The sequence below is a fragment of the Natator depressus genome, chromosome 2, assembly GCF_965152275.1.
Source record: "Natator depressus isolate rNatDep1 chromosome 2, rNatDep2.hap1, whole genome shotgun sequence".
NCBI lineage: Eukaryota > Metazoa > Chordata > Testudines > Cheloniidae > Natator > Natator depressus.
The window spans coordinates 246,992,613-247,010,798 of record NC_134235.1 but is presented as its reverse complement, the minus strand read 5'-3'; the positions used below and the strand labels follow the sequence as shown (position 1 = coordinate 247,010,798).

Below are 18,186 nucleotides of genomic sequence, written 5' to 3'. Positions count from 1 at the left end.
AGTCCTGCAAACACTGAAACCTTGCAATCAATGGGACTGTTCATCTGAACCACATTATCCATATGTATGTTTGCAGGATCAACGTGTATCACTGTTATAAAGTATGCTAGAACTCAGATTTGACTTTCACAATAGGCTGATGATAAAGTAAGTATCCTTAATTCTTAGTAAAATGGACCAACCTTTGCTTCTTTACTCTGATCGTACAAAATGGGAGCTAACATTCAATGCAGGTTATTCTTAGCACCTGGAATAGGAACCCTTCGCTTACAGTTCGGAGTGCTGTCTCTTGGCAGAGAGAGATGATGATGAAGTCTAAGGTTTTGTCTACATGGGAACTTTGTCGGCAAAACTTGTTGTTCAGGGGTGTTAAAAACCACTCCTCCCCCTCCCCCCAGATGACAAAAGTTTTACCGACGAACAGCGCTGATGCGAACAGTGCTTTGTCAGCGGGAGAGCTCTCTCCTGCCAACAAACAGCAGCTACACTGCGTGACTTTTAGCGGCACGGCTGTAGCAGCACAGCTGTGTCGCTAAAAGGTGCGTAGCGTAGACAAAGCCTGAGTGTAAAAGAGAATAGACGGGTGTTTAGCTAAGGGTTTTGAATTCACAAGATTACTGTGCAGAGTCTTCCTTATTCAAAGTATAACATGGTGTGTTAGGTGTTGGGGCAGGGGTGGTCAAACTTTTTGGCCTGAGGGCCACATCGGGGTTCCGAAACTATGGAGAGCCAGGTAGGGAAGGCTGTGCCTCCCCAAACAGCCTGGCCCCTGCCCCCATCCTCCCTCTCCCACTTCCTGCCCCCTGACTGCCTCCCTCAGAACTCCCGAGCCATCCAACCCACCTTGCTCCTTGGCCCCTGGCCGCCCCTTCCCAGGACCCCGTCCCCTATCCAACCTCCCCTGCTCCCTGGCCCCTGACTGCCCCAGCCCCTGTCCACACCCCCACCCCCTGACAGGCCCCCTGGGACTCCCACACCTATCCAACCGCCCCTGCTCCCTGTTCCCTGACTGCCCCCCGGGATCCCCTGTCCCTTATTTAGCCCCCCACCCCACCCCTTTACCATGCCTCTCAGAGCACCAGGACTGGCAGCCGCACCACCCGGCCGGAGCCAGCCATGCTGTCGAGAGCACCGGGGCAGGCCAGCGGCTCTCACAGCCGCGCTGCCCGGCAGGAGCTTGCAGCCCTGCCACCCAGAGTGCTGAGGCTGCGGGGGAGGGGGCACACCAGGGGAGGGGCCGGGGGCTAGCCTTCCCAGCCGGGAGCTCAAGGGCCGGGCAGGAGGGTCCCAGTGGGCCAGATGTGGCCTGCGGGCTGCAATTTATCCACCTCTGTGTTGGGGGGAAGAAAATAAAGCCGCCACAAAAGTTAAGCTTCTAAGTAAACTGCTGAAAATTGGAATGAATAAAAGCAGAACGTTCTGTTCTTGTATGTTGTGGATCCGAAAGAGGAGAGACCTGAAGCAGCGTTGTTTGCAAATGTAGCAGAAGTGGCACATCCTCTTCAGTTTGATAAGAGAGAGCCAGTGAGAAATTAGAAATAGGCATGAATAGTATGAAATACCTTGTGCTTCCAGGAAAATGTTACCCATGAGAAATGTACATTTCCCAGGAAGAAGGTCACATAGATCAGCATGTGACAGACTAGAAACTGGCTTTGAAATGGGTGGAATATGGAGATCATTGAGGCTTATTAATAAATAACAAAATCATGCTGTGTTTCCAACAATTAAAAAATAAACAGTTCCAACTTATCTTCTGCACAATAATTTTCAGGAGCCAAATTTAGGCTTTGATGGAGCAACTCTAAATGGGCTGAATAAACAAGGCACGACAAAGTGATCGATTCCTTCAGCTGACTGGTTAAAGGGTTTTACGTCCCAAGGTCCCCTGACTTGGAAATCCTGTCGTGGTGTCTGTTGCATATCATTGCAGTATAAAATTAGCCTTAGCCACATACGAAATGTAATACATGGCAACAAGCATGGCCACCATGATTTTTTTTTTTAAATGTAGTTGTGCATCCAAAAATTATTTTTTAAGGTGCATGTTAGTAGAGGTGGGCAAGTTTTACTTTACTGTGTGCTATGGGTGTCGAAAGCACACTTGTGTTCATAGATTTTTAAAGTAAAAAAAAAAAAAAAAAGAAGTATTTGGTCATCTAGTCCAGGGGACGGCAACCTTTCAAAGAAGGGGAGCCATTTTTTTGGTTTTGTCTTTGACCAAAATATTTCGAGAGCCGCATCACATGCAAAGCTACTTGTAGAGTTAGAATTTACCAACTAATAATTGAACATGTTAAAGTTATTACTCTCACTAATACTTTTAATGTGACTTCTGCTGTTTGAATTTGAATATAAACAGGAGGGGGCTGTGGGGTCTGGAAGGGAGTTTGGGTGCAGGACGGGGTTCTGACCTGGGGCATGGGGGTGAAGTGCGGGAGGGGGTGCGAGCTGCAAGCTCTGGCCGGGAGGCGCTTCCCACAGGTGGCTCCCAGCTGGCAGCGCAGCAGGGCTCAGCAGGCTGCGTGCCTGCCCTGGCCCCACGCCACTCCCAGAAGAGGCTGGCTGCTGACATGTCTCTGCGTGCCCCCACCCCCAGCACCATCCTCACAGCTCCCACTGGCCCATTGGTGGTGGAATCTAACACTTCCCTTGGTGGTTTATTCCAATAGTTAATCACCCTCAGCGTTAAAAATAAGTGTTTTAAAATGACTGTGTATCCTAATACACTATGCAATGAACAGGCTTTGGCAGGTACTGTGGGAGCATGGAAGAAGAACAGATACTCAAAGTCAATGTTCCCTCTAATTTTTGACAGGCCGTGCGCGCAACATATTTCTTCTGTGCACATTTTTGTGCGTGCAGTGTTTCGCCGTATGCACAGGGTTTAGGATCTGTGTGTGTGCGCAAACGCACACAGCTTAGAGGAAACAGTGCTCAAGGTGTGTAGAGCTGGTTTGAAAGCAAAACTTTTGTCCCAAAGGAAAGTCTCATATTTTTAAATTTGTCTAAATCCCAAATTGGGACAACATTTCAAAATTTTTCACAGAACAGAAAGGTCAGAATCATTTTGGTTCAGAAATGTCAAGAAATTCTGCATCCAACTGTAAAGAAACATTTCAACATTCCCAAATCATAGAGTTTCATTCCAGGTTGTTCAATGGAATCAACACAGTTAATTTTGGTTTGGTTCGCCATTAATCTGTGTCTCTTTGAGCCTCCTGCAGTGCCTCGTGGAAGATATAGTTCTGAAATCTCATGCCCCCATTCTCCTTTGGCTGGACTACATTTCCCCTGGTGCACACTCAACATGTGACTCATACAACATACTCCATTGTCAGTTTAACCAGAGAGGCAACTATGGTGCATCATAGGAAATGCTGTCCATCCAAGGAGACAGAGAAGAATAGGGGAATGAGACACTTAAACTTTACAACTGCCACGAAGCTTTAATGTCAAAGTGATCCAAAATGTAACATTTTGATTTGGTTTGACAAATCAAGATGTTTCATTTCAGTTTTCCTGATGGAAAATGGAAACATTTTTGCAAAATACTGATTTTGGAGAAACTGTATTTGTCATTAAAACAAAACAAATAAACAAACCAAAACATTTCAGTGGAAAATTCCCAGCCAGTGCTAGTGTTCAGCCTGTATGAATCAGAGTATCACCATCTGGCAGGCCATTAGAGAAGTGCAACGACACGTATTTCCCTGATGTTACTGTTTGATACTTACAAGACAGACAACATGGTAACATATTGTATTTGGGAATTCATGGGAACAAGTTGTGAAACTTCAATAGCTTTGCAGAACTGAGGTGGAGAGGAAGATGTTTTCAGTCTGAAAATAAAGAACAAACCTAAAACAGGTACTGTAGCTCTTGAAATAAAAAAAAAATAGACAAAGCACTGTAAAAGAAAGAGTCCAGTTCTGCAAGACATTGAGCATCTCCTGCAAGGCATTGAACATCCTCAGTTTCTACTGAAATCAATGGGAACGGAGGGCACTTACCCAAAGAAACAAAAATGATTGTGGTGTAGTGGTAAAAGTTACTGTTTAAAAGTGTCACCATTTTATTCATATCTAATCGAGATGGTCAAAAAAGTGGGATTAATTGTTTGAATTTCTTCTGGAAAAAATCAAAATGTTCCAATACTGAAAACTTGGGCCAAAACCCAAAGTATTTTGATTTGGAAATACTGCCACGGGGACTCTTTGGAATGGTCATTCAGGTGCTTCATGCCCCCATTCTCTTCTGTGGGCCAGGCTTCCTGGTCAGACTATATCTTCCATGGTGCACCACAGTCTCTCCTCTTGAAGATGCAAGGCAGTGCATCATGGGAGATCCTGTCCATTGCGCCTCATGGGAGATGTAGCCCCGCCCCTAGAGTAGAATGGGACATGAGGCAACTGAACTGTAGCTCCCATGGGGCACCACAGCGGCATTTCCACATCTAAACTTTCTGGGTTTTGACTGAAATATTTTGGTATTTAGAATTTTTCCAATGAAAAATCAAAATTGTTTGCAGAAGAGACACTTTTTGTGAAAAAAAATTATTCAATCCAGTTAATTCAATCAATTTAACCCAATTTTCTGTCAAAAAAAGTTTCATTGGGGAATGTTCAACTAGCCTTAGTAACTACTATTTGTATCTCTCATCTGCAGACTTTACTGACAAGAAAAAGTCTACACTACCCTTAAAGCTGCAGAGCCAATATAGCTATGGACGATGATGCTGCATTATATTATAACGTATGTAGAACACACAAAATTGTTGTCTGCATTTCTAGTTTGTTATTTTACTGATGGCAGAATTTTTATTACTGGCAGTGATTTCAGAGGCAGGTAGAGCATAGCCTGATTTGCAGATCTCAGACTGAGTTTGCAACGGTGAGAAATATCTTATTTTGACATGTAAGCTAAAGAAGTTTGATATGGAACTCATTGAAGCCTGATCCAAAACCCATTGACCTTTATGGAAAGACTCATTGATTTCAGTAAGTTTGAGGTCAGGCCCTGAGGGATGGTATGAAACACCACAATGCTACTTTAACAGATTCACTTTTTAGAATACAACATAATTTAACAGATTAAACTGCACAACAAAGGTGGTCCTATTTTTAGACAGCAGTATAGACTCTACAGGTACTTTTGGAAGAATTTGTGCAAAGAAAATGAGACAGAACAAGTGGGAAAGTGTTTACTACAGAAGATGGCAGGCAATCTCAATTTTTTTATTGGCATGCTAACTAATGAGCCTTCTAAAGAAAGAATGCTGTGTAAATCTGCTATTGCTATAAAAGATAATAAAGCAGTGAGAGCCATTGGGTCAGTCTAATTTCATATCTTCTACATTATGCAAGAATTTGAATGCAGAAACACTGCAAAATTCTGTGTCAGATTAATAATAGATTCTGAAGAAGAACTGCAAGTACTTGGTAAATGCAATTTGAAATGCAGATTCCTCTGTACGTACAGAGGAGAGACATTAGAATTTCAAGCTGTGAAGCTTAAACTCTTGAGCTATCCTGGGTCTTGCAGCAGTAATTTGTTTAAATCTGGTGCAGAAGGTGAATACTGAAAGGTAGGGGAGGCATCTGACATAGTCCTGACCCTCCTGAGTTCATGGATTCTTTGAAGGCCCAGATAGTTAAACAGGAAAATATTAATGTTGAACAGACTTGAAAGGGTTCAGCTGAGTTGAGATAAGTGTTTGAAAGTGTGGATATTTTTCTGAAGCTTAGAATAATTATAACAAAAATATGTTTTACTTGTGTAATTAGTTAGTATTTGTTCAGCATAGTCCAGATGGAAATTTCTATGTGGGTACTGAGAATTCTGTATTTTAGCGTCTATGGTGCTTTTCACCCAAGCATCTCAACGTGTTGTTCATGCATCATCTAAACCCCCACCGAACCCTTGTGAGATTGGGAAGGATTATTAATTATTTCTCCCCTTTCATAAATGGGGAAGCTGTGATTAAGTACATTATCTAGGGTCACAAGGACAGTCTATGGCAGAACTAGGATTGTAACCCAAGTCTCTTAACTCCCAGAATATTAGATTGCACTGTTTCCTATCCCAATTATCCTGAGTCTCCTTCCACTATCATCCTAACATCCTCTTTCTCCTTATTGTGTATGTCTCAGACTGTCCTGGCTTCCTTCCTACGTAATCTGCCCTGGCTCCTTCCATCCCTGCAACCAGCTCACTTTCAGCCTCTCTGGGTGTGGTGAATTAAATTTTTGAACACATGGGGGTAACAAACCCAAAATGCACTGTGTGCCTGAGAGCTCTGAGACAATACCATGGAATAGTACAGTTGTAACAAGAGTAATTAATGAGTAAAGAGTAGTTAATTGCCAGAAGCTGGGAATGGGTGACAGGGGATAGATCACTTGATGATCACCTGTTCTTTTCATTCCCTCTGGGGCACCTGGCATTGGCCACTGTCAGAAGATAGGATATTGGGCTAGATGGACCTTTGATCTGACCCAGTATGGCCATTCTTATGTTCTTAATGTACTTATTAATGGGAAAATACCACAGGGCCATGTTGTGATCAGTGGAATAGAACATGAGTGTAATTCAGGGAGGAATTTGTTCCACAAGATATATGGAAAAAAATCTATGATCCCACAGAGCCTGATCCAGAGCTTGTTGAAGTAAATGGGACTCTTTCCACTGATGTCTGTGGACTTTGGATCTGGCCCACACCTGACTAACTGTGACTGTAAATAAGCCCTGTAGGGCAGAGGTTCCCAACCCTTTTATTGCTGTGTCCCCCTCAGGCAATTCATGTCCCTTGACACCCCCCCCTTTAAGAACCAGTATTTTTGCATAGAACAAGAGGGTCTGCTCCACAGCATTGGGAGTCTGGCCACGAAGCTCTTTGTGGGTGTTTATTGGACAGCAGCTCCCCTGGGCGGGGGTTTCAGGCCCCCGCACCACTCCGGGCACTCTGGGCCTGGGGATGCAGCTCCCTTCATTGCCACCTTTGGGTAGCAACAACCACTGTGTCCCTGGAAACCAACTGCTGGGCAGTCAAGGGCGGTGCTTTGGCCCTGTCACGCTGCAGCTCCAGAGCCTCCACTGAGCAGGGCCAGCGCTGCAGAGTTCAGCTGTGCCCTTCACCTAAGGTCCTGTGCAAGGGGTATCCCTGAGCACATCACTGGGACTGGAGAGGGTTGTGGGGGATGATCAGAGCAGGTTCATGCCTCAGGGGATGTCTGCACTGCAGCTAGGAGGTGTGATTCCCAGAGCAGGTAGACAGACTTGTGTTAGCTCAGCTTGAGCTAGCACACTAAAAAGAGCAGTGTGGACGTTGTGACACAGGTGGTAGCATGGGTTAACCACCTGAGCTCAGACCCAGGGGGTTAGTGGCTAATCTGAGCCATGCGGCAAAGTCCACATTGCTATTTTTAGCACGCTAGCTCAGGCAGAGCTAGTGCAAGTCTGTCTACTCACTCTGGGAATCACATCTCCTGGCTGCAATGTAGATCATACCCCTAGAGGCAAACTAAGTATTAGAGACACGAATGAAGGTCCAGAAAGACAGCAGCAGAAACTTGACTGGTAGAAGAAATAGTTAGCCAGTCAGTGCAGGAATGTCTGTCGGACATTGCTAATGCATGGTGACAAACCTAAATGGGAAACATTCTGAGGTGCATCATTCAGGCAGAAGATGCTCATATTTAGGAGATTATTGTTGTGATTGAGTGCTCCACTTGCAACAATATAAGAGATTCAGAGACCATACATGACCATCTTTGGGGGACTTGGCTGGCAAACACATGTTAAGCAAGACTGAAGAACATGGGGCAAAGAAAATTATGATTAAACTGAAAAAGAATAAATAGAATCAGAAACATTGCCCAATAGTCATTGAAAACTGAACTTTTAACTGTAAGGATGTGGGGAAGAAAATATTATATATTGTTGTATTTGTGGACATATGCAAATCTTTGAGCAAAAAGGCCTGCTAACAAATCTCCAGCATTATAGTACATGAATGTAAAAAAGTAAATGACTGATGGGTGGAAGTTGGCTCAATTGAATTAGGAGTTGACCTACTAGAAAATGAGGCACCAGCAATAAAATAAACAAACAATGTAGCATAATTACAGTTGTGACCTTCCGTAATTAACAAAATTACTGCTTAAGATCTTAGTTGATTTATTGTTCATTTTGTAGCTATCGTTTTTCTCCTTCCCCAGAAACAACATTCGTAGACTTAGAGAGAACTAGAGATGGAAAAGATAATTTAGATCCTCTAGTCCATAGATCTGACTGCCATGCAGCCTTGTCCAGTACTTTGTCCAGTTGTGCTGTGAATATACTCATGTAGTGAAGGATTGTTTCTTGTGTCACTTTCACTGTGAGACTGTTCTGCAGCCTAATTGATCTTGCCCTTTATTAACATTTTTGCTTCTATTCAGCTTATATTTGTATTTGCTCAGTTTCATCCCATTACTACTACTTATACTTTCTTTTACCACTCAAACTCAGTATTATCCCTCCTTTAAATACCTCTGCATGATCACTTGGTTCCCCTTAATCATTGTTTTCCCAATTCTGCTGTCCTTGTTCATGTAGAGAGACAGAGTAGGTGTGGTAATATCTTCTGTTCTAGTGGTTCTCAACCAGGGGTATGTGTACCTCTGGGGGTACACAGAGGTCTTGCAGGGGGTACATCAACTCATCTAGATATTTGCCTAGTTTTACAGCAGGCTACATAAAAAGCATACAAAGTCAGTACAAACTAAAATTTCATACAGACAATGACTTGTTTATACTGCTCTATATACTATACACTGAAATGTAAGTACAATATTTATATTTCATTTGATTTATTTTATAATTACATATTGTAAAGATGAGAAAGTCAGCAATTGTTCGGTAATAATGTGCTGTGACACTTTTTTGTATTTTTATGTCTGATGTTGTAAGCAAATATTTTTTAAGTGAGGTGAAACTTGAGGTACGCAAGAGAAATCAGACTCCTGAAAAGGGGTACACTAGTTTGGTGCAAATATGGATGGTTTGCAGTTTTGCACTCAAACCATGCAAAACTCATGCAATTACTTGACTGTTTTGCCTGGAGTTCACTGTGAAATTATGGGTTCATTGGAACCTCAAACTCAGAGAAACTCCTGTGTGCCATTGTAACAGTGGAAGTAATTCATAGACTAAAAGAGACTGGGTTTCAGCAAACCTCCTACCACACATATGGGGGTCAGATGGAATCTTGAGAAGGCTGTTAACAACTGCAGTAACAGGGAGGAAAATAGAAACAGCTACTGTAGCTAATAGCTAACTGAGATCATACTTGTAGCCACTAAATGACTCACCGATACATGAAGAGGATACTTTCACACATCTATTGAGCTCCTGTTTTCTTGTCTCAGATCAGAAGTTTAAACAATTTTCAGAAATCTGCCATTAATGATATGGCTGATAAAAAGTCATTTAAAAATCACTCTTAAGGGGTTGTCGGAAGTAAAATTCAAGAGACTGACAGCTATACCAATAAATCAACTGAAATAAAATCATTATATGTATTCTATAAGTATGCACGCACAGATTAGATGGTATGTATATATAAAGTGCACACACAAGACATATACAAGAAACCAACTGATATAACCGAGATGCAAACAGCCAAACTTATATAAGTAACAAACACATAACCAGCTGAAAAAATAACAGTTAATTTTAAAGATGAATTAAGTATACTCAAAGGGTTAGTACTCAAATATTAGTGAGTGGTAATTCCAGGGACTCTGAATAAAGAGATTCTGAACATACAGGAAATATAGTTGAGAAAGAAAAAAAGTTAATGGCTGATCTTAATGGCTCAGATAATAGAACTGACTGTTAATATACCGAGAGATAGTATAGAGTGATCAGGATAAAACAAGAATAAGAAATACAAGTAAGAACACTGCCTTATGAAAGACCAGACAAGTAATAGAAAATAAATGCATTGAAGTTTCATGAAATTGATTGACTAATTTGAAACATTCTCTCAAAAGAGAATTTAACATTCATTGTAAATTGAAGATTTCCAGACATCTCATACTTAAAGGGAGAGTAAGTGATAAGGGGACTTACTTAGTATGAAGAAGTGATGTACTTAAGGCACCAGACTAGGTGTCAGGAGACTTGGGTTTATTCCCCAACTCTGCTACAGACTTCCAGTGTGACCTTTGGGGTGGGGGTGGGCGGGTGGGGGAAAAGACACTTACTCTGTGCCTCAGTGTCCTGTCTTTTCATTGCCTCTTTTGGGGATGACTTGCGCCCCTGAGGGTGCAGAGAGGCAGTGATCCCTGAATCTTGAATGTGGAAGGCAAATCACAGTAGAGCCAGAAGCCAAATAAAATGTAAAAGACTTTGCTTGGAATTAAATATTTTACCCACATGAATAAAACATTGAACAGCTATATGGGGAAGCGTACCTGATCTTTCTGACAGACCAAGTAATTTTTCTGCTAATCTCGTGGCTGGTCCTCCAGAGCTGAGGGCTATCACCTGTCCTAAGGAACTCAGAAGGTAACATCGTGAATTATAATAGTATGATTTTTGAAGGAATTGCTACCTTTTATGCAAACACTTCCCTCTGAGGTCTTAAGTCTCATTTTCAAATGCAGTCCTCCTTAGATAAGCTACTTCTGCCAAACTTCCAAACTCATTCAGAAGATTTAGTTGAACCTCTCTCCCTTGTGAGGAGGTGCTACACATATGCAAAGACTTCCATAATAATACGTCCCCATGTCTAGATACCCCCCCCTCCCGATTGCTACAAAAATTAGGACTGTTACTACCTGCACAACTGGATGCACTACATAGCCATATTTTCCCTTCTTTTAATTTACTTAAAACTGGGACAGTAGCACATAGCTCTGTAGTGCTGAAAAAATCTAAAGACCTGTTGGCCTGATCTTCCTGCAGAGCAAGATCTAAATTATCAGGTGTCCAATAATTCCCTCAGCTGGCCTATTTAGAGCCAGGCCTCATTTTTTCCCCCCTCTCAGACTCATAGTAGTCAAGATATACAACTCTGTTGTGACAAATATAAAGGCAATTCTTTCTTGGAGCTGCTGGATACAGACATACCCTGTAGTTCTTGCTGGCACTCTGACTCCCAAACTAAGAGCTTGTCCGGCAACATGACAGCTTACAGGGCCTCCCTAAGTCTTGTCCTGGATTTAGCAATCATGGAATGGACTGTCAACTAGACCACAGGTTCCCAAACTGTGGTACATGTACTCCTGTGAGTATGCAAGACATCTCGGGGGAGGGGGTTCGTGGGAGAAATTGTGTAAAGGTGGATTTTATTTATTAATTATTTTATTTATTGCACTTTCATAATAGGCTACTCAGACGAAGCTTTAAAACTGTGGAAATTTGGTACATCTTGAAATAAATTAACTACCACATTTTATACAACAATGAGAACACAGATACACAGAGACATTGACGTACAGAGCCCTCACCTCCAATCACTGTACAGCACAGGTTCAGTTGCCCAACAACTGTCCAGTCTAATTGAGCTCAGAATTTAGGGGACTTGGGAGCAGGGTTTTTTTGGTTGTATACCTTGCACTATAACTATATCTGTACCTAACAGTGAAATATGGACAGATGGCTAAAGACAGGTAGTGTTAAGTAGAACACTCAAAGTGTCAGTGATGAGAAGGAGAAGGGTACATGGCCAGCTTGTAGATCTGTAAGAGGGTACTCAATAAGAAAACTTTGGGAACCTTGAACTAGACTGTAGGTCCTAATAGCAAAATGTATCTCTGTGCAGAGATTGAGGGTTACAGTTCAGGCCTATGTCTATTTAATATCAATGTGATGGACTTTGCCAAGCTGTCAATAAGGCACCCTACCATTATTTAATCATATTAGAGTAGAGGTGCACAGACAGTTTCAAAGAGACAAGCTAGCTAGTAATTAGTCTTTTTAATCATTGTATATTAAATAGATTATTTTTACAAGCATCTCAAAAGGAATGTAAACATAAAGGGATAAAATTGGCCTATGATAGTTTTGATTTTATCTTTAAAAAAATCCATAACTTTTCAGAGGACTCAGCAGAGATTACCTTCTCTTTTCTCCCCCCACTATTCATTGCATTCAGAATGGAATTAATGATTTTCTTAAAGGCCTATTCCCTGCTGAAATGAATTTAGAAAAATCATCTGCCCCGACAAAATAGGCAGAATTTCTCTAAAACAAGCCTTGTATTTTTTCCTGACTGATGAACTGATCCTTGAACTTGGATGACCTGCACAAGTGCTTCAGCTTGAAAGATAGTTTTCATCTTCAGAAATTTCAGTATGAGCTTTCCAGCTGTGCAAGCAAGGACATTTTTATGCATGTGCATAGCACCACAGATAAATGATTAATTGTCCCATATGGGCTTTATTATAGTCTTGAACTCACTGAATGTGACTGGTAACTATAGTTGAAGAGTGATGAGGTTTTGATGGAGACAACAGGGGAAAAGAGAAGGAAAAAAAAAAGGTGGCTTATATATAATATGCCATATTGTTATCTCTTCCTCTAAGCAGTGGAGAAGATTGTGGTATCTCAGATACCTGTGTGGTGACTGGTAGTAGAAGCTGACTTTTTAGTGGTGACTACTGGGCATTTATTTGACCAGCCACTCACATTTTCTCACATTCAAATCTCTGACTAACATCTACCTGTACAGTAGCTTGTAGAGGCTTCAGTCCAAAAGGAAATTTGTTCAGCAACTTATAAGTAAGGCTAAGATTTAGTCACGGGTATTTTTAGTAAAAAAGTCATGGACAGATCATGGGCAATAAACAAACATTAATGGCTTGTGACCTGTCCATGACTTTTACTATATAAATACCCCTGATCAAAACTTAACAGCTCCTGGAGCCCTGGGGTGCTGCTGCTCTGGGAGACCCCAGGACACCGCTGCTCTGGGGGGCCCCCCAAGGGCCGACTAGCCTCTGCACTGGCCATGGGGACTGACTGCCCCCCGCCACCTGCTGCTCCGAGGTCCTGGGGAGCATTGCTTAGGCAATCCCCGGGACTGCTGCTCAGGGGCTGCCCTGGAGCCAGCCATAGTGGCCACTGCTCAGAGGCCGCTCCTGGGACCACTGCTTGGGCGCCCCCCCCAGGGCCAGCTGCCTGGGCCGCCCGAGCAGTAGCCAGTGCAGGCTGGTTCCGGGGGACCACCTGAGCGGCTGGCCCCAGGGCCGCTCCAGCAGCTGCCAGTGTGGCTGGCCATAGGGCACCCAGCAGCTGGCCCTGGGGTCAGCTGCACCAGCCACTGCAGCTGCGAAAGTCTTGGAGATTGTGGAAAGTCATGGAATCTGTGACTTCCGTGACCTCCATGACAGAATTGCAGCCTTAGTTATAAGGCCTAGAAAATGAGCTTATCATGAAAGTGCACAGCTGTGATGATAACATCACACTGCTGGACTCTGAACTGTATGGAACATAGTGTTTTTCCATTTAGCCATTTACTGTGTGCTGTTGTTTTGCTATCCTTACCTATATTGGTTCCCATTCTGCTGCATTCACTGTGAAGCTGGGAGTAGAACTATACGAATCTGTCATAATGAAACGCAGAGATCTGCCTCCTTTTTGGTTTTGCAACCAGACCCAAATGGGCTACAGCTCACTTCATAGCTCACGAAAGCTTATGCTCAAATAAATTGGTTAATCTCTAAGGTGCCACAAGTACTCCTTTTCTTTTTGCGAATACAGACTAACACGGCTGTTACTCTGAATTCTGTAAAAATGTGGCATATGTCTGGAAAGTGTACTATTCCCTTTATCCCGTGTTATTTTTCATCCATTTGTATGGATAATCTACAACACTTCAGTCAAAATATTCCATTCAGTGCAGAGAACAGACACTTGACATTCAGGTAAGATTAAACAGTAAAGATCTACAGGTGACACTTCACAACAGGGAGATAAAAGTCTCCTGGCTGCTATTCCCATGCTCAGTGCATGCGCCCTCACAAGACTGGGTACAATCTGATCACTCTCCATTGTGAGGCAGAAGAAGAATTCTGGCAAATATAAATTGGTTATATGAGAGACATGATGGCAAGAAAAGAAGGAGAACTCTAATTTGAGCAACACACAACAGTGCTATCTGCCTCTGCTCCAGCTTTCCTAGCGGTGGGCTACATTGTTCCTCGCATTCACATGGGTGCACAGGGAGGGTTGAAAGAGTCTTTCCCCTACCCCTATATTCTGAGCTCCTTTCTCAAGATATCAGGGAGAATTGCAGACCCTGCTTTTGATGGGAGTGCAGGGACTGCTCTCTACACGTGCAGTTCACCCATTTCCCTTGCATAGCAGGGAGCACAGAGAGAGGTTGCACCTCTGTAGCCACAATCTTATCATAGAATCATAGAATATCAGGGTTGGAAGGGACCCCAGAAGGTCATCTAGTCCAACCCCCTGCTCGAAGCAGGACCAATTCCCAGTTAAATCATCCCAGCCAGGGCTTTGTCAAGCCTGACCTTAAAAACCTCTAAGGAAGGAGATTCTACCACCTCCCTAGGTAACGCATTCCAGTGTTTCACCACCCTCTTAGTGAAAAAGTTTTTCCTAATATCCAATCTAAACCTCCCCCATTGCAACTTGAGACCATTACTCCTCGTTCTGTCATCTGCTACCATTGAGAACAGTCTAGAGCCATCCTCTTTGGAACCCCCTTTCAGGTAGTTGAAAGCAGCTATCAAATCCCCCCTCATTCTTCTCTTCTGCAGACTAAACAATCCCAGCTCCCTCAGCCTCTCCTCATAAGTCATGTGCTCTAGACCCCTAATCATTTTTGTTGCCCTTCGCTGGACTCTCTCCAATTTATCCACATCCTTCTTGTAGTGTGGGGCCCAAAACTGGACACAGTACTCCAGATGAGGCCTCACCAGTGTCGAATAGAGGGGAACGATCACGTCCCTCGATCTGCTCGCTATGCCCCTACTTATACATCCCAAAATGCCATTGGCCTTCTTGGCAACAAGGGCACACTGTTGACTCATATCCAGCTTCTCGTCCACTGTCACCCCTAGGTCCTTTTCCGCAGAACTGCTGCCTAGCCATTCGGTCCCTAGTCTGTAGCGGTGCATTGGATTCTTCCATCCTAAGTGCAGGACCCTGCACTTATCCTTATTGAACCTCATCAGATTTCTTTTGGCCCAATCCTCCAATTTGTCTAGGTCCTTCTGTATCCTATCCCTCCCCTCCAGCGTATCTACCACTCCTCCCAGTTTAGTATCATCTGCAAATTTGCTGAGAGTGCAATCCACACCATCCTCCAGATCATTTATGAAGATATTGAACAAAACCGGCCCCAGGACCGACCCCTGGGGCACTCCACTTGACACCGGCTGCCAACTAGACATGGAGCCATTTATCACAACCCGTTGAGCCCGACAATCTAGCCAGCTTTCTACCCACCTTATAGTGCATTCATCTAGCCCATACTTCCTAATCTTTCTCCCATCTGTATCTGGGGTGGCGCAGCTTTGTACCATAACCTTGTCAGCGCTCTGCCTTCATGGCACTGTCAAGCCCTTTGCAATTTAAATACATAGCAAACTGCATTTAATAAGCAATACAGAAACAATCAGTTCTCTAACCCAGCCCAAGCTAAGGGGGACCAAACAAGACCAAACATGGGCTTAGAAGTTGCCCTCTGTGGTTTTGAATGCACTTGTGGCATTTATTTTAAAGGGCTGAAAAGTTCCAAACCAAGATGATCGTTATGATTTTATGTGATATTTTTCTGTAAAAGTTACAAGGATCCTCATTTGCCCTTCAGTGATCTTAGCTGGCAGAACAACAAATCTACTTTTTATGCTTTTTCAGGCCTTGTTCAACTGATGACAATGAATGAGGTGAAATTATATACTTCCTGTTTTTGGTGGTGGTTTTTAGCAGTTCGTACAATTTCTTGACTTGTAGCAGGGTTGCTCTACCAGAAACTGAGGCAATTTGCCAAAGGCTAATGATCCAGTTTTATGATTTAGTTTCCTTAGCCAGATCCTGAGCTTTAAAGGAACTAATAAATTATTACATCACTAATCTCTAAAATGCTTACAAAGCCTCCCATCTAACCGCATCAGGACTTTAAGCCTGATATTCTTTTGTTCATGTTTCTGTTCCATTTTGTTTGGAATCAATACATTAATGTAAGTACTGAACAACTACTGGATTATATGACCCAGATAATTTTGCACAGCTTGCTACCACAAGGATTTATAAACAGAACAACTTGATGGAGAGGCATATAGGAAAATGCAAGTTTCATTAGAGGAGAATGCTGGGGCTATGATCTGCCATTAAGCTTGATGCTCAATCAAAATGTTTTTAAGTGGGAATGGAGCCTAACATTCTGGACACCGCTGGTGTTTTTCTGCTGCTCCAAGCAGACTCGGACACTAAGCTCTCAATTTTCAAAAGTGACGAGTGATTTTGGGTGCCTCAATTTTTAGGTCCCCAACTTGAGAGTGGAAAGGAGCCTAAGCCATTTTTATAATGTGCCCTTCTCTCTCTACACCCCTTCCTCCAAGCACCAGCAGTCATGATTGGGGCTTACCAGAGAACCTTTCAACGCCTTATACGATGCTGAATGTGATTATAAAACATTGCATTTATATAGCATTATCCCATCAGAGGATCTTGAAAAAAATGAAGGAAGTTTAGTCTCCCAGTGCTTCTATACGAAGGTATGTTATTCTACAGGTGAGGAAACAGGCATGGAGATGTTGAGTGGTTGGGTCAATGATACATGAAGTTGGTGGGAACTGCTGGTGCTGGGCAGCTGTGAAAATCAGCCCCCTTTTAGGGAAACTAAGGTTGGCTGTAGGAGCCTAACCTTAGATCCCCTCGTTGTTTTCTGAAATGCAGTGGTGTGAAACCCACCGTTTGCAAACCAGAACTCTTCACACAGAAAAAAAAATCCTTTTCTTTTTAACAAAACAGCCTCAGTTGGGGTTTGTGGCCCTCGCCTATCTAAATTGTTGTATTAACATAGGAATTGCCAAATTGGAATGTCATAAACTAATGTTCCATTGGGTCCAATGTTGTTTCTAACAGTGACTCACACTAGGTGTTTCAGGGGATTAAGTGCTTTAGGGGAGGAAGAGGGAGCTCCCTAACTAAGTATCCATCCACTAACTTGATCATTGGGCCACCGCTATCAAAAATCTAGTAATAGACAGAGCCCACCAACACTTCTGCTTCTCTAGTAAACAGCACAAAGAAATATATTTCCCTGGGGAACTTCAGTATCTTACATCCACTTCTATGCACAGGTATCCTCCCTCCTCTCCTGAGCACATCCATGAACTCTGGGACCCTCCCATGGTACGTCTAAATGGCAAGCAGAAACGGGCAGCAGCAAGTCTCAGAGCCCGGGTCTGCAGACTTGGGCTCACGCTGTGGCGCAAAAAATTGCTGTGTCGACATTCGGGCTTGGGCTCTGAAGCCCAGGAATGTGGGTGGGAAACGACGACATAGCTATTGTAGCATCGTGGCACACTTTCCACAGTATGCATCCGATGAAGTGAGCTGTAGCTCACGAAAGCTCATGCTCAAATAAATTGGTTAGTCTCTAAGGTGCCACAAGTACTCCTTTTCTTTTTACCTGGTGGGTGTTACCTCAGGAGCAAACACATCTGACATACTGGTACATAGTCAATATTCAGAACTTCAGATATAAAAATGATACAGGCATACAAATAGGATAATCCTGTTCGACAAATCATAACCAGTGACAGCTTACATGATATATTTTGTACAAGACTTGTTGCAATTGATTAACAATGGCAATACTAACGATATAACTAGTCATGTGTTCATCATACAGTGTCACAACTCTGTCCCCCTCCAACACTGCCCCCGCAAAGACACATCCAGCAGCATAGCTGCACCAGTGCGCTGGGGAGAGTACTGTAGACCATGACAGGTATATATCCAGCACAGTTTTCTCTCCAGCAGTGGGGAGGGAGATTGTGATTCCCAAAGTCACAGTCTCCCTCCTGAGCTGCTCCAAAGTCAACCAAGTCCCTTACTATGTGCTAGATTGCAGACTAACAACGCAGCCCTACAGGATTTTATTGGGCAAAGCTTCTCTATGAACTGCTAAGGTATTTTACAACCTTCATATGTTTTCCTTAG

General features: G+C 43.1%; 1 protein-coding gene across 5 annotated transcripts in view; it reads left to right on the top strand.

Moving 5' to 3' along the window:
* The window catches only part of DPP6 (dipeptidyl peptidase like 6), a 783,294-nt gene that overhangs the window by 286,812 nt on the left and 478,296 nt on the right, over positions 1 to 18,186 (top strand). Inside the window, exon 2 of one of the 5 annotated variants that reach the window (XM_074946296.1) lies at positions 4,669 to 4,755. The exons of the other annotated variants lie outside the window; for them this stretch is intronic. Within the exon in view, the coding sequence (XP_074802397.1) occupies positions 4,726 to 4,755 (30 nt within the window). The 5' untranslated portion in view covers positions 4,669 to 4,725. The remainder of the gene's footprint in view (positions 1 to 4,668; positions 4,756 to 18,186) is intronic. 5 annotated transcript variants of the gene reach the window in all.